General features: G+C 41.4%; 2 protein-coding genes across 2 annotated transcripts in view; both read left to right on the forward strand.

Moving 5' to 3' along the window:
* The first annotated feature begins 264 nt into the window (after nucleotides 1-264).
* On the forward strand, nucleotides 265-4,162 carry LOC137267867 (glycoprotein 3-alpha-L-fucosyltransferase A-like). Its single transcript, XM_067802303.1, has 2 exons — nucleotides 265-324; nucleotides 1,266-4,162. The coding sequence occupies exons 1-2, from the start codon at nucleotides 274-276 to the stop codon at nucleotides 2,550-2,552; spliced, it is 1,338 nt and encodes a 445-aa protein (XP_067658404.1). The 5' UTR covers nucleotides 265-273; the 3' UTR covers nucleotides 2,553-4,162.
* A 5,861-nt stretch (nucleotides 4,163-10,023) lies between these two features.
* LOC137267866 (ATP-dependent RNA helicase dhx29-like) overlaps nucleotides 10,024-16,717 on the forward strand; it is a 48,949-nt gene continuing 42,255 nt past the window's right edge. The window contains exons 1-4 of the mRNA XM_067802302.1: nucleotides 10,024-10,207; nucleotides 11,733-11,806; nucleotides 12,661-12,774; nucleotides 13,419-13,548. Coding sequence (XP_067658403.1) covers nucleotides 10,141-10,207; nucleotides 11,733-11,806; nucleotides 12,661-12,774; nucleotides 13,419-13,548 — 385 coding nt within the window. The 5' untranslated portion in view covers nucleotides 10,024-10,140. The remainder of the gene's footprint in view (nucleotides 10,208-11,732; nucleotides 11,807-12,660; nucleotides 12,775-13,418; nucleotides 13,549-16,717) is intronic.

The following is a 16,717-nucleotide window of genomic DNA, read 5'->3' on the forward strand; positions in this document are numbered from 1 at the left end:
TATCTTCAGTAAGCTATGCTCTTATGAGGTGACTAACGGCATCGCGTGATCAGGTTCGCTGTCTCATGTAGCCTGTTCCCAATGGCGCAGATCGATGCTCATAATGTTGATCACTTGATTGTCTGATCCAGACTTGATTATTTACAAACCACCGTCATACAGCTGGAATATTGCTGAGTGCGGCATAAAACTAAATTCGCTCATTTATTGTCTCTTTGAAGAACTGAGACGCATTTAAGAACATTTTCACGATTTCAGATCGGGGGACCTAAGATGAGAAACGACAGCCGAAGCGATTCACAGAAGAATTATCACACAAAAAACGTAAGAATCTTTCACTGTCGAATATTTTTACTGCACGGGACTACCCACCGAAACAAAGTTAGATTGAATGTAGACATCTGCTAAAATACACAGAATACTGTACAGCTGGACATGATAACATTTACAGAATATACAAGGCGATACGTCACGGAGTGATACATCAGACGGATGCTGTCCAGTAGAGTCTGATACACAATCTACGAGATGATACATCAGATAGATGCTGTCCAGTAGAATCTGATACACAGTCTAGAAGGTGATACACCAGATAGATGCTATCCACTAGAGGTCTGATACATAATCCTACATACGACAAATCTCCATCTCTCAATATACTGTGTACCTGCCATCTCACCGTATATCTATGAATCTTTGGATGTATGTCTGTGTTTATCACCATTTGCTACCTCTGTCATACATGGTATACCATCATTTATATATGTTTGTGCACCCACCTATCCGTATCTGTGTACACCAGCCACCTTTATGTATGTCATATCAGTCACATGTTTGTATATATGTGAATAAAATTTGTCTCCCTGAAAACGAGTGTATGCCAAACACCTCTCCATATATCTGTGAATTAATTGTATACGAGTGTAAATGTTACAGAAAGTACGTATAATCGGTAAATATGTTATTATATTATAAATGTTTGTATATTGTATTAGGTATTTTTACTGATTCCGTCGGGGATTATGTATACTTACTTACATTTTGAGGGAAAATATTTACTGAAATCATGGTCTCATCAAGAATACAATGTGAACAGAGACACGTTTGCTGGTTCACGTTCTTCATGTCATGTTGCCATGGTAACTAAAGGAACTGGTCGGTTACATTCAGCACTTCAGTTTTACAGTATAAACCACTTGTCTGAATACCTGTGTGTCAGTTGTCTCTCATTATCGGTTCAGTAATATACAGATTTGATTATTCAGTTTCAGATTCAGGCGTCCCCGCGGAAATTCAAGAACTGCCTATATCTGCTGATAGCTACAGTTGTATGTGGAACTGTTATGGTATGTTACAGTGTGCCCAGTTTCCTGCCGATTGGAACACGGGCGAAGTGGACGGTCTACTACCCAATCACCAAAAACAAAACCATCAATCCTGATGTCTCAGGAACTAAACCCGACCATCAGAAAATGGTTTTTAAAAGTAACAGCACTTATCCGCATTTCTATAAACCAGTCTCGTTTCATTCTTCGGACAAGTACAGACAGAAGAGATCCTACAGCGTGGATTTCACTCACGGATACCGTCCGGTAACAAGCAACAAGTCTAAGCTGATACTCTTTCATAATCCCCCAGGTTGGTTTACTGGATTCCAAAAATTCTGTCCACAAGGTTTACAGAAATGTCCACAGAAACACTGTGATTGTTCCTTTGATCCAAAGCGTATGGATAAAGCAGATGCTGTCATATTCGACGCTGTGGATCTTCGATATACAAGCCCTCCCTCTAAACAAGCAAACCAAGTTTGGATCATGTTCGGAATAGAGTGTCCCTTTTATTACAACAATCATTTATATCTGACAAAACAATGGCGTCATGCGTTCAACTGGACCATGACGTATCGTCTCGACTCTGACGTCATCTTGCCTTACAATGTTCTTTATCAGATGCAGCAAGCACCGAAAGCTAATTTTTCTCAAATTGCTCTGAATAAATCGAAGTCGGTCCTCTGGTTTGTTAGTAACTGCAACACACAATCCAAACGGCAACAATATGTGAAAGAACTGCGTAAGTATATAACAGTGGACATCCATGGAAGATGCGGGCCGTTGAAATGTAGCGGACCTAAGTGCGACATTTTATACCAACAATATAGGTTTTACTTATCATTTGAAAATACAGTTTGCGTTGACTACATCACAGAGAAGTTCTTTAAAGTATATTCTCATCGTAACATTGTTCCAGTTGTTCGGGGAGGTGCTGATTATCAGTCCCTGGTTCCAAAAGGAACGTATATTAATGCAGCAGACTTTTCTAGTCCGAAAGAATTGGCAACGTATCTTAAGTATCTGGAAACAAACGTAACAGCTTATGCTGAGATACTGGAAGCCAAATCCAGGTACACACATTCATATATAGGGACAACATATGAATCTGCTTTCTGTGATATATGTGTGAAACTCCATAATTTGGATCAGTATCACCAATACTATAATGACAGTGTCCGCTGGTTACAGGAAGACGCTTGTCACAGTCCCAAAGACGTTTGATACGCTTTGTTGTGACTTTTTGATTTCTGAAGTGTGTGTTCATTTCATTTTAAATATATTAACATACATCCTATTTAAATAGGATTATTTACACGAGTTACACGCCCCTGTCGAAGTACACGCCAACATACTGAGAGTATTTTAATACCAAATATTGTTGTAAAACAAGCCGCACGGTCTCCAAAATAGCATAGAGGACAAGATCAGACATCGGAGCTACCCTAGAGGCAGAAAGATGATTGACTTAGCCCTGTTTAGAGCTAGGATTGGGATGTTTTCTCACCCATCGGGGACACGACAGGTGTATGTCGACGCGTACTCGCCGCATAGCAGGCACAGCTCCTACATGCCATACAGACTGATTATGTGCACAGGTTTCTTCTCTCTACACCTCATACTGTCATTTGTCACATTTAAATACTGCAGCATGATATCCACCAAAAATTGGGGGAAATATCTACCACGTGAATGTGTTTGTTTACCTGCGAGTCATTTGTGTGACGTCACAAGTAGTACACCTTTGATCAGTGGAGCATATCGGGGTAGTGTCCATCTTAAGAACACAAGGAGTGTCTTCTATGCGAACAAAAACTTTATGCGGGATAAACTTACGCTATCAAATGATATTGAAAGCAACCCAGGCCCTCATACCATGAAGGATCTAAATGATGTTAAGTCAGCAATATTGGATGAATTAAAAGATTTCAGAAGCTCCATGAAATCTGAAGTAGATTCAATTAAAGTTCAGCTACATGAGGTACATGCAAAATTTGATCAGTTGGACAATGCTGTGAAACTTATTGGGGATGATGTGAACAGAACAGAGCACCAGCAGGAAATTGTTTACAGTGACATTGACGCAATCACATCCAGACTGGAATCACTGGAATGCAAATTGGAAAAGCAGGCCGAGGACATCGACAAGCTTGAGGCACACAGCCGTAGGGATAACGTGGTGTTTTATAATATAAAGGAAACTGAGCATGAGTCATATGATTCTTGTAAAGATCTTGTTACAGTGACCTTAAACAAGCACACTCAAAACCGGACCTGGTGCCGATCGGACATTATAAGGGCGTATTGCACAGGAAGACAAGATAGCCCACTGATCGCGAAGTTCACGTTGACAGAAGACAAACTCTCAGTGCTAAATCAGAGGTCTAGATTCTAAAGTTCTCAGATTGGACTATCGAATGACCTGACTAAAAGTCAACGAAATATTCTGGCTGAGCAAAGGGACAAGGGGCTTATTGCATTCTTCAAGAACGGGCGTCTCATCACCAAACCCAGAGTGCCACAGTCTGAGGTAGCTAATGCGGAACCAGATGGTGCTGTCCAGTTGAACAGGACTGTTACTGTTGACAAGGCTAATGCAGAGGGAAACCAACCAAGCATCAGTAACAAGACCTTTGCACATTCATATAATTTTACGGGCTCTTCGACACCTAACGGAAACGTACGACCACATTTTAAACAGATTAAATAAATTCATCGAATCTAACGAAATTCTTTCCGAAGCCCAGGCTGGTTTCAGAAAAGGATATTCACCAGCAGACCATATTTTCAGTTTATTTCACATGTCGGGACTATTAAAATGTCGCAAAAAGAAATTACGTTGTGCATTTATCGACTTTCAAAAAGCGTGTGATACCGTCTGGAGATCAGGGCTCTGGAAAAAACTTCTGCAAAATAGGATATCTGGGAAATGCTTCAAGGTCATTTTTAACATTTATCAAAATATTAAATCATGTGTCCGTAACGGCGGAAATTATTCTGATTTCCTCTTGTGAAAACAGGCTGTCCGCCATGGAGAGAACTTGTCCCCAGTTTTGTTTTCGTCATGTATTTAATGATCTTGAAGATGTTTTATCCTCAGACTCATGCTGATGCATTTAGATAAATTCGGAATAGAACTGACTGCATTAGAGCTGATGCTGTTTGGGACAGGTATGCCAGGCAAGAGTCGGTCGAAGTAGGGGAGCGAATCAAAGGTGATCGTCAACGGCACAAGAAGTCAAGATTGTTGGTAAAAACACACCACTACCAAGACATTGGGACAAATCAGGGGTCCCCTCAACAAGTCTAGTCTTGTCGCACATACGAACGAACGATGAAGTTCTGTTGGTCCGGCCATGCTACCTGTTGGTAAGGTACATTTGTAGTTCTTAGGACGTCCTGTCCTGTCTTAACAATATCTGTAAAAAGAGATTGAACGGGATAGAACGTGTAATGATTATATAAATTACAATGCTCGTTTGATCATAAATAGCTGTCAGCATGTCTATCTCATCTGTGCCCAATCCCCAGACAGTTGGTATTACGTATAAACAGGAAAGAAATGCGCCTTCACCCCATGTGAACAACGTTTTCAAGCAGTTCAAGCCCGCCTTGAGTCAGTTTATATCCGTTCTGGATTACACCTACCACTTTCTTAACATGCACTGCCCAGCTCTAACTCTTTCTTAACTCAACCAGACCGTATTCAGACACCTGTTCCCGTTCGCACTACGTTCTCACTCTGATTCCAGCGTGTGCAGTGGTAATAGCAGACATGTCCTGGTTTGGTTTCTGTAAGTAACCCAGCCCATTCTATATCCGTTATCAGTTTCAAGATGGAAACATCGACATCACCATGCCTCCACAGAAAAATGAGGGTGGACCAAGAAAGACATCTTATTTATTGAAGGGGTGATGCATTCTAGAATTTCATCAAATCTGAGTGGGGTGATTCTGAAGAAATTGAGGGACTCATGATCATCAAGGCGGAGATCCTGTGTCAGTTGATGAAATGTTCCACGGCTGTTCCCCTCTCAGGTTAAAGCCAGTTTCTCACCCAAAAAGTTCTTGTTCGTTTCCTCCTTTCTTGCTCTACCAATTGTTCTGCTTCCAATAAAAATTCCAGCAAATAAACATTCAGCATGTTGACAGCTGCAAATTTGTTCATGTTTCACAGGCAGAATTTTTTATCCCAAAATGGAGAACATGTTAAAAACGCATGTCTGTATACCCTACCGTGTCATATCGTAATGCACACAGTGTTGGCATAGTAAGACCTGTGTGAGACCTACATGAACGCAGAACGAGAAGAACTTGATAGAATCTATTGCGCTCTTTTCGAACCGAGTAGAAATGTACTACAAACTTCTTAAGAACAATTCATTTGGATTTGAGAATACTTGTCACGGAATACCAATTTAAAGTAACTAAGAACATAATGCGGTCGTGTTTCGTCTGTCTGCGAACGAAGTTGACCTGGTGGAAACTGTGTACAAACGTGTTGCAACTGATGTCCAACTATATTATGTCTGCACACATCCCCATCAAGTTTGAAGTATGGCGATTCCGTTCGTCACTGTCCCAAATCACATCGTCATTACACCTGACAGCGTCTTATTAACACACTTCGGAAACAGGTCAAAACACTTCAGTGTAATATCAGACAATGTCAGAGAATGTTCCAGTTCGTATACGCATACAACGCTGCCATCAAATCCCAACGTCCATAATAGCTGAGTGAGTAATTGAGTGAAGCGTTCTGACAATTAGTGTAGGTTCAATACCCCAAAATGTTAGTTTTAAAGCCATTCTCAAGGACTGTCACGTTTAGTGAAGTCCTTCATTATTATGTCATCATTTTGTGCAGTTGATCCAGTCTACCAAATATGCCCTTCCCCGAGACAAGACACAAGAAAGGTCATTAAAACATCGGAATTTCACAAGAATATCTTTAAATTTTAAGGGAATAAATCGGAATTTGATACAATCATATAAAACATGTATTAATTTATATGTTTTATTGTCTGCAACCAGATCTTAATACACCATAGGCAATGTACGATTAATCAAAACCAGATTTAATCCATAAATGTACAATCCACGATCATTTAGATGCAAATCTGAATAAACACATGTACAATCTACGATTATGTAAAACCAGATCTAAATCCACAGAAGTTTAACCTACAATTTACGATGATTGGAAGATGTATCCACACCATGACTTGTATCTATATGACAGCTGATTCAGCAAAAGAACGTGTAGCTAAAAATGTAGCCAACAGGTATTCTAAACACTGGCTAGTATATATAATATCTCATCACCTGGACAAAATAGCTGACTAGGAGCAAGAATTAGCTCTGAAACGTCGCATGAAGAATGAAAAAGAAGTACTGTTATCAATAAAACGTGCAATGTGTTTAAAGTTACATTGTTGTTGTTTTTAGAATACCTCAAACCTGGGAGTATATCATATGTACTTTGCAAATCACCTAGGTGTTAATATCGTTGTTTCAAATGCATATTCCTTTAACGTCAAATTCATCCATATCGAGAGATTTTAATTCATTCAAAATGTATTATCCTACTTTGTCTTTCTAGGACGCATGTCGCATCACAACACATCTTTAGAACTAGTTTGCACAAGGAAAGGATGAACAAACCCACCATTAAACATGGTGGGCTAAAACAATTCAGTGTCCACCATAGCACCATATCTTGATGACGACATGCATACAGTAATAGATGTCGTTTGAGTGTTCCAGTGGTGTAGTAGTGGATGTAGTTGTGTCGTAATTAGTGGTGGCTGTGTTGCGTCCCATGTTGTGTCGGTGGTTGTGGTGTCTATATGTAGTGGTGCATGTGGTGGTGGTGCCCCATGCATTGGTGGATGTTGTGGTGTACCCATGTAATGCCGGTGGTGGTGCGCCATGTATTGGTGAATGTGATGGTGGTGTCTCATGTACATGTATGGTGGTGTCTGATGTTGAGAGTGAGTGAGTGAGTGGGTGAGTGAGTGTGTTTAGTTTTACGCCACACTCAGCAATATGCCAGCTATATGGCGGCGGTCTGTAAATAATCGAGTCTGGACCAGACAATCCAGTGATCAACAACATAAGCATCGATCTGTGCAATTCGGAACCGATGACATGTGTCAACCAAGTCAGCGAGCCTGACCACCCGATCCCGTTAGTCGCCTCTTACGACAAGCATAGTCACCTTTTCTGGCAAGCATGGGTTGCTGAAGGCCTATTCTACCCCGTACCTTCACGGGTACTGATGTTGAGATGACTTCTCACTTTACATAAAAAGTAAACCAGACATAGTGAAATTAATATTTCGAATCCACGTAATTTTTATCTTGCCAGTTGAAAATTTAAGTCTTACAATTTTATTCAAGTTAGGATAAAAGTTGTTTAACAAACGATTATAGATTGAAATCGTTATTACTGGTTTGTATTGCAAGGGGGTAAGCGCAGCAGTTAGAACAGTGAAACAAGAGCACGTGCGGTACGTGATGAGCGTTCTTTGTTATCACGCCCTGACATATTTGTTTTGCATCTATGGGGATCGTCGAATAACCGAATGGTTAAAGCGTTCGCTTATGACACTCCAAACAACCCTAATTCGATTTCCCATTTGGGAATGATGCGTGAAGTACATATTTGTTGCTGCTCACCGTGATATAGCTGCTATATTGGTAAAAGCGGACTAAAAAGTACACTCACACAGTCATAATCTGTGGGGGAAGCATGAATGATGTAGAATGTTCTTTGCCTTTTTAGTAGAACCGTCGATTACGCAAGCAACTGTTCCTTTCAAACACACTTTTGAAGAAAACATAAAATGCAGTGATATGAAACATTAACCTATTCGTTATCTTTACCGTTAAGAACGTGGATACCATCGTCCTGGGGGCAGAATTGGACCCTGAAGTCCCCCAGAGGCAGGACGACTGCCAAGAAGACATTCCATGGACAATAGTGGATCAAGGATTCTTCTGGAGCAGGATGTGGATGTGGATGTGGACGTGGCAGTTTCACTGTTCGTGCATTTTGTGACAATGTACTATGCGTGTCTACTACTGTAAATCCTCCAGTTGAATAGGTACCGTTGCATGCGTTGAGGGAACACGGTTCCAGAGTGTTTTTGTTTCTAAAAAAAGGGTTTTTTATGTCTGGTTTTACGTGCCGGGCTTCAGTTACCTTTGACCTTGTTCAAATCTCAAATTTGAACAAGGTCAATTTAGACACACATTCTGCGGCAACAATTTTGGTGTTTGTATTCAGGGATTTGGTTCTGTTCTATGTTGGGAATGATGACATTAAAAACACGTAATCCGCAGTTGTCCAGTTGTACTTGTTTGTTTTGTTTTTTGAAAGTTGTGAACTCCAGGAGAACTGTTTTTGTCCATGAAAATCGACTGTGCCCGACTTTATCGCCGTGTAGGAGAGTTTGTTTTTGCCATACACTGCCATACACTGCCATACACTGCTAAACACTGCCAACACAGAAACACATCAAGAAACATGTCCAACATCAGTGCGATGGCGTAGTATATCTACAAACCAGAACAATACAAAAACCTATCAACATTACCAGATCACATCGCACAGACTTTTAGTTCAATGTATGTACCAAACAATCCAGTGATGTCTGTAGATGAGACAAGACACTAAATGAAAAGCTCCCACTAACAGTCTAGAATATCATATTGAGCAAGAAAACTACCAAGTGCATGTTTGGAAACAGTATCTGCAGCCAATCATATTCCTTCACCACTTGACCATGGTTGGAGCATTTGTGGTGGTCAGCTTATCCTTTTTCTGGTGTTCTGATTTCGAGAGATTTTGCTCCCCGTGGATTAGTTGAATTGACATAGAGCAAATGCAGTAAAGTCAGTACGCCTGCAGAGAGATCTATGTCAATGCAGATGAACTGATATATTGTGCACAGAGACCTGTCTTTTTGTATGGCAGGTGATTGTTGCCCGAACAGCTTTGGCTTGTAGATGACTCCAATTCTGACATGATGTTACAAATGATATGAAAGAAAGTGAAGAGAAGAGTTAATTGTAGGCTTCTGAATGTATCAACAGTGATTAAGAGTTATCTGACAGACCATTTGAATAGCTACAACAAGAGCTTAGACGCAGTTATCGATCGTGAAGCATAGTTTTGGAATGCTTTGGATAATGTTATTTCATCAAATGTTTTAGGAATGTGAAGCTTTTATTAACCATAACATTGAATTTTGTTTTCTGTACTGTGTTAAACATGTGACACCAGATGAATTGTTTGTTTTATAGATCAGTACAAATTTAGTCCTCGACAATTCAAGACAGCCGGTAAAATGGTGGCCGTTTTGATTATTTTTAAAAGCAAAAATATGTAAAAAAAAAGTTAAACATCCTTTACCAATACACAAAGGTCAGATTGATAGTAGTGAAACTATCCATGGTTAACTTTGAGATGTTGTCGGGCAGCAAACAAAATGTCATGAAAATGCTCACAGACCCCCATCACATGAAATGGCCTATGAAAAAAAACTGATACCACAATCTAAGAGTATTACAGGCCTCTTCATGAGCCCAAGACATCATACTTACTGAAAAAGTGTCAAACCAAATCAGTACTTCGGAGGCTACGGCATCAGATTTTTCACCTGCCTCCTCCTGGACTAATTTAGAGTTACGGCCCTTAGAAAGATGTCAGCGCCCACAGTCAATGTGCAACATATGGAGTGGGAAGTCACTGTGCAGCATCTCTGTGTAACAAGTTTGTAATGAATATGGTTGTACATCTTTGACAAATGGGGAAAAAGAAGCAGGCTAAGAGTTTAACTGCCACTGACAAATTAGCGAAAAAGGATGAAAAAGGCAAGTATTTTCTGAACCGTATGGGTAAGCGGGGCACATTACATGACGTACATTGTCAGACAGCTAACCTTATTCTCTACTCTACTGCTACTACTTTCCTCGAAGGATCGGGGGAGGGGGTACCTGTTCCGAAATACTTTATGCGTATGCTTGACACAAGTGCTGAGGACAGATCTCGGTTAACGCTGCTGTACACAGGACTGCCTGACCACTATCAGTGAAATTTTGCAAAAATATGTGTCTAAAGGAGTCACTTATGAAATTCTGTAACAAAACAGTGAGTAATAGTTGTTCAAGATATTAAGTGACATGGATGTAACAGGTGTAGTGTTTTCAGAAAGCTCACTGGTCATACTGCATCTCATAGGCATATGAACACACACTTCTTTGTTTTTGCAGTGGAACAGAGACCATATCTATTATATAATCTCTGCTCTCAGATCTAGAAGTGCCTGGTTCAACAGGCTATTAATGGGAGGTAATCAGTGCCAATGTGAAGTGTTCAGTCAAAACATCTGTCTTGTCAAAAGGACTGTCTGAAGCATGCATATTTTATATGGCAGTATGACATGATGGCATTTGCAGTTCACATTCAACCAAACTGACTGATCACCATGGTTAGTCCAACATGCCTCTATCAACAGACATATATCATGTGAGTGTGTTTTGGGATGGTTAGATCTAATATCCTGCACTGGGAATAAACAATGTATTTAGCAAGGCTTGGCGAGCTAAATACATAGTGGTTGTTCCAATGTGTTCCAGTATGATAACCTATTTATCATACAGTGTCATTCTTACTTTAGAATTTGAAAAAATGTGATTTCATTTGTCACAGATCATGAAACTAAACTACCTGAGATGTGCCCGCATATCTATGACGTCACAAATATGTTTGTAGCAATTTTTCTACTGATCACTTATTTGATTGCGTTACATCATGTAGTTCCCAATCAGCTTTTTATGTTAAAGAGCATGTTCTTATCAACAAATGACAAATGAAAAATGACAAAAAAACGTGTGGAATTTGGGAATTTTTCAATTAAACTTTTGAACAAATATAATGTTTGCGAGGCATTTTGCAAACACACTTGTCAGCTGACGAAGTGTCAAACAGTTCATTCGAAATTGTCCTGGCTGCTGTCCGAGTTGATGATTGCAAGATGCCTGCGTTTCGGTGCTGGTGAATCAGTAATGAGTTCCATGTATCATTACGAGACAACAATTTTCTCTCATCAAGGCACTCACAGAACCATAACCACGGCCGTCAATCTGGACATGATTGCCAATAAATGGGCGTGTTTGTTTACAGTATGAAAGTAGTCCCTAAAATGTGCATATGACCTCTCTAATTTGCTTCGGTATCTGTATATGACCCCAGCGGATACTGAAAATATCCGTTGGCTTTATCCTGCCGAGAACAGTACCCATTGTATGATAATACTTAATTACAAGTTGCATTCAAGACATGACACTCACAACAAATGTCCATACTTTCTGATCTTACACTCTTGATTTTGTTCAGCTAAGAAGACATATGCCTTGTCTAAGGCTGAAGCTTCCAACAGTCATCGATATGACACAGAAGATCAACCAAAGGTGATTTCATTTCATCTGTGTTAAGAAGTGTGCAAGTGTGTATTATTTATCTATGAGTCCTAGCTTAGTGCTGACGGCAGGTGAATTGCGAAATATCTTGATTGGGTAAACACTTTTTTCTCGTGATTTCATGAATTTGGATTGAAAAATTTACCAATCATTTTCCAAACATTAGCCAACGAACAGGCCTAAAGTAATCCTTGTATTTAACCAAACTAGTTTCTACGATGTCATTATGTGAATGTGTTAGTCTACTCACTAACTATGGTCCTCTCTATATGTCTAACCACCTCTGTAGTGTAGTCATGGTAGTGGTGAGGGTGTCCACCTGGAGAATTGAAGGTCAGGTCATGGGGTCGATCCCGGCTGTGTCAAACTAATAGACGATAAAATATGGTTCTTGTTGGTTCTTGTCTTAGCCTGCTGCTCGGCATTGATGGGTACAAGGACAGGTCGGAGCCAGTATAATGTGGTTTGGCGGGGTATGCATGCTAACTGTGGCATGGTATCTCAGTGAGCTAGAGCTATAAACCCAGCTTTTGTCTGGGCTAGTACAAGCAGCCACATGAATACACACATGCACGTCATCATATGAGCAAAATATTCTCAAGTATAAGTTACACCACATTTCACCGTACCTCTTAATCTTTCATATCAAGTCCTTGAAAGTTTGTTATTGCTTCATGCCGCAGTGTTCAAAATATATGATGGTGGCTTCAAAAAATAACCTGGACCAGGTAACACAACTATTGATACCATGAGCATGTAACCCTTGTATCATGATACATGTAACCCTTGTCTAAACACTTAGTCTGAGCCTGAATGATTTCCTCCTGATGTCCATGTGTTTGCAGGTTGTGATACCGGAACGCTTGGAGCAGGAGATAATCGAGATCATCCTGGAACATCAGCGAGAGGACAAGTACAGCGGAGATGTCTCAAAAAGGCTCTCTACCAAGAAACTCACCGTACGATCTGAAGATCCTGTCTAGGGAGGGATTGAGAGACTGAATTTGTTTGCAAGTTCTCAATAATTCCCCACAGAAACTCATTAACTAAACATGAAATCCCATTGTAAACTTCAGGAGAAATCCCTCGTTCGCCTAACATGGAATCTCATTGAAAACAATAGAAGGTGAAATCCCTCATAAACTAAACATGAAATCCCATTGTAAACAACAGAAGGTGAAATCCCTCATTAACTAAACATGGAATCTCACTGTAAACAACAGAAGATGAAATCCCTCATTAACTAAACATGGAATCCCATTGTAAACAACAAAAGTTGAAATCCCCTTATAATCTACTAAAGGTGAAACCTGTAACTCGTTATCAGCAGTGAATATGTAATAAGATACAACTTCATGCATTTCAGCCACGTACATTTGACAATCAGACAACCTCATGTAATGTTGTTTATTGGACCTGTGTAACCTGTAATGTTGGTTCTAGGATCGGTACAACAACCCGTAATGTTGTTTCTTAGAACGGTACAACAACCTGTAATGTTGTTTATAGGATCTGTGTAAGCTGTAGTGTTGTTTCTAGGATCTGTACAACAACCAGTTATGTTGTCGCTAGGATCTGTACAAGTTTTAAATCTTGTTTCTAGGATCTGTACAACAACCTGTCAGATGCTGGGTTCTCCCAGAAACAGATCGAGGCAGCCATGAACAACACTGTGGCACATGGCGGAGACCTCATCAGCGCCCTTGACTGGCTGTGTCTCAACACAAAGAATGGTATGACACTTATTATAACCCTTAATATTCAAGGTATATAAAATATCAAGAAATGCAATGGATCTGTTCTTTTCAAAGAGATTGTCATTCAACCAATACCTTGAAATCTATTGCTTGGATTGTCTTCAAAATTGGGGACCAAATGCTTTGCTTTGTCAACAGAAGTGGAGTGCTGTTTTTTTTAAGGATTGAAGCAGTGTAAATCCTTGAACTTGAAATGATTTGTTAAGCAATAACTTGAAAACTATTGGCCAAGCTGTTGTTTTCATATTTGGAAAAATAGCCTTTTTGGTCTAAAGGAGTGTTACAGTGCAAAGTGCGGTTCTGGTTTTCAAATATTTGGAAGAGGTTTTGTCATTTAACATACTTTAACTAAAACAGAAGGCAACAGACTTTTTGTACAACCAATAACTTGATTCTTTTTGAGAAGAAGTCCTCCTTGGCGCACATTTAAGCATTTTTATGTCCATTAAAAATCCCTACGACAGTTATAACTGTCTTGATAATAAAATATCTGCAAAACAATAACTCGTTTTTGTCTTGTGAGAGCACCCTTACAGGGCCCCCAGGGCCCCCTACAGCCAAGAGCAGGTAACTCTGGCTGTCTACATCGCACCTCACTTTTCGTGCTGTCATTAGCCAAAATGGTCGCTGTCCATTCAGTCTTCTTGGAAGGCTACACTTTAGAGAAATGAGTGAGAAAGAGTCAGCTACTGTATGTATGGTTCCTTTTCTTTCACACAGGCATTACTTGGAATTGCTTGGCTGAAATTTTCATTCATAAATTGTTGTAACTTTGCCGGTCGGGTCCTATCTTCCTGCCATATGGCCGACAAGATGGTGGCCTTTATGGCTTCTTTTAAGTCTTTCATTTTTTCCTGCGGGTTGTGTGTTAGTATGTTTATTACATGCTGGAATGTCTTAACCTATTTTTTGCTTGTTTCGGTCAAAATGGATACATTGGTTTTAAGGCTCTTAGTCTTTTTTAATGGAGTTACGCAATTATATTTACACGCCTGTAGCTTGCATTTATCCGCTTATACATGTTGTTATAAATTTTTTATATAAATATATATATAAATATAGTTTGGTTTGGTTTTGGCAATTTATTATAGCTCGAGTGTTTATTTTTTTACTTGTTGTGTGTTTAATTGTGTATATTTTTCTGTACATCAGTTACCATTAGTTTGGTTCTGATTGTTGCAGTTCCGCCCCTGCATTTCCTGTGGTAATACCCTACCACCTCAGGACCCACATCAGATCTGTCTCAGGTGTCTCGCGGAAGAGCACAATGATGATCAGGTCTGCGATAAATGCAAGGCATTTTCGCCGCATACTATCAAGAGCCATACGGTCGACTACATTTTTTACATTAACTAGTTAACATGTGGTGGAGATTTGGTGGGGAGGTATTTGGGCACAGGACCCGCCCTACTAAAAAGATAAGGGGAAGGGTAAAAAGAGCGCTAGCTCTTCTTCGGATGGTCCAGGGAGTAAGCTGGCTAAGCCAGGGGATATACCCTCCTCTTCCCCTCTGTCATCTACCTCTAAAATCCCTCCCCTGCACCACCACTTACGCTATCTGATATATTGTCTTTTGCAGCAACAAATGTCGTCGGTCCGGTCCTTGATCATGGATGCGATGTCCGATCGCCGGCAGGAGATTGGCACCTGTCCCTCTGATCTTGGCAGTGGGGGGCACCCAAGCCTCGGGTTTAGGCTCGGGCACGGGTGCGGTCCTGGGGGAGTGTCCAATCCAAGTTCAGGTTCGGGTGACGGCCTCCCCGCTGGTTCTGCGAGTTCTGCATCGAACTCCGGTTTGGGTGCAGTTCTGCTTGCCCGTCGCCAGTCCATCTAGTCTCATACCATTGCTCACCGGCAACCTCACTGGTGGTCCTCGAGCACCGACTTTGCCACCCGCCTCGGTTCCGCTCAGTGCACTTGGGGTCCCTGCTTTGGCAGCTGATTCCCATGGGATCTTGGCACCTTGGTTCGGCAAGTGTCAGTATGGGGGATTCCCTTATGGATATGCGCAGCAAGGAGGCCATGGATGAGGATGGCGTTCCAGAGCAGTCAGGGGAAGTACATAGCTTCTCGCTCGGATTGTCCTTGCAGCAAGTGCGCGAACGTATCGCTGTAGTATTGCCGCAGGTGGTCGTCCCTTCGGACGCCCCCAATCCCGCGGAGTTTCATCTTCCTGGGGAAGCTTTTGCTCCGTGCAGGGTAGTCAAGGTCCAGATGTGCATATTAGCGAAGTCGTATATACTATTCGGTATTCTGTTGGGTTGCAGCTCGCGGTTTGATCTCCCGGAGCTCAATCACCGCTACTCGGTGGGAGAGGGTGCACTATTTGACTCTCCTGTTGTCGACGAGTGCATCTACACCTCGATCGCGCTTGGAGGGTCATTTGGTCACAGTTAGGTGTCGGCTTACCATTACTTTGAGGAGCAGTATTGGAATGCCTTGCAGCAACTTAATGTTGTGGTGAACTTAATGTTGCCTACCTCACTATCCTGCCGAGGCAGATGGTATCACAGGAGACGGGTACGAGGTAATTACCTCGTCCATGTTAGTGCGGCAGCTCTCAGAGGTCTATTCACATCTGGCGCGTGAATCGATGCGCTCTTGCTTTACGTATGTTGCCTTAACTCATCAGGGAGGTAATTAATCTGCTTCGAGAGAGGTAATTGATCTGTCGGGGAGCCACTTGCAGTTTCATCTCCAGGAGCTCAGCCGCCGCTACTCGATGCGGGAGGATGCGCTGTTTGATGCTCCTGCTGCTGACGAGTACATTAACGCCTCGATGGCACTTGGAGGGTCGTCTGGCCACAGTCAGGCATCGGCTTGTCAGGGCCCCTGCTTGCCGCTTTTCACCTCCTCAAACCAAGTGTTGCACTCGGCTTACCGCTCCTTTGAGAAGCAGTATCGGAATGCTGTGCAGCAACTTAAGGTTGCGGTGCACTCAGCTTACCCCTCTGTACTGCAGAGGCAGCTAGTGTCACAGGAGGAAGGGGACAAGGATGTTTCATCGTCCATGTTAGAGCCGTAGCTTATGGGGGTCAGATGTGTGCCGTGATGGGCCTTCGTAGGTTATGGCTGTCTGTCGCCAGATATTCACCGGCAACACAGCAGGCACTGCTTCCGTGGTGGCTGTTGGTCAATTCAAGAA

This window comes from Haliotis asinina, chromosome 16 (assembly GCF_037392515.1).
Source record: "Haliotis asinina isolate JCU_RB_2024 chromosome 16, JCU_Hal_asi_v2, whole genome shotgun sequence".
Taxonomy (NCBI): Eukaryota; Metazoa; Mollusca; class Gastropoda; order Lepetellida; family Haliotidae; genus Haliotis; species Haliotis asinina.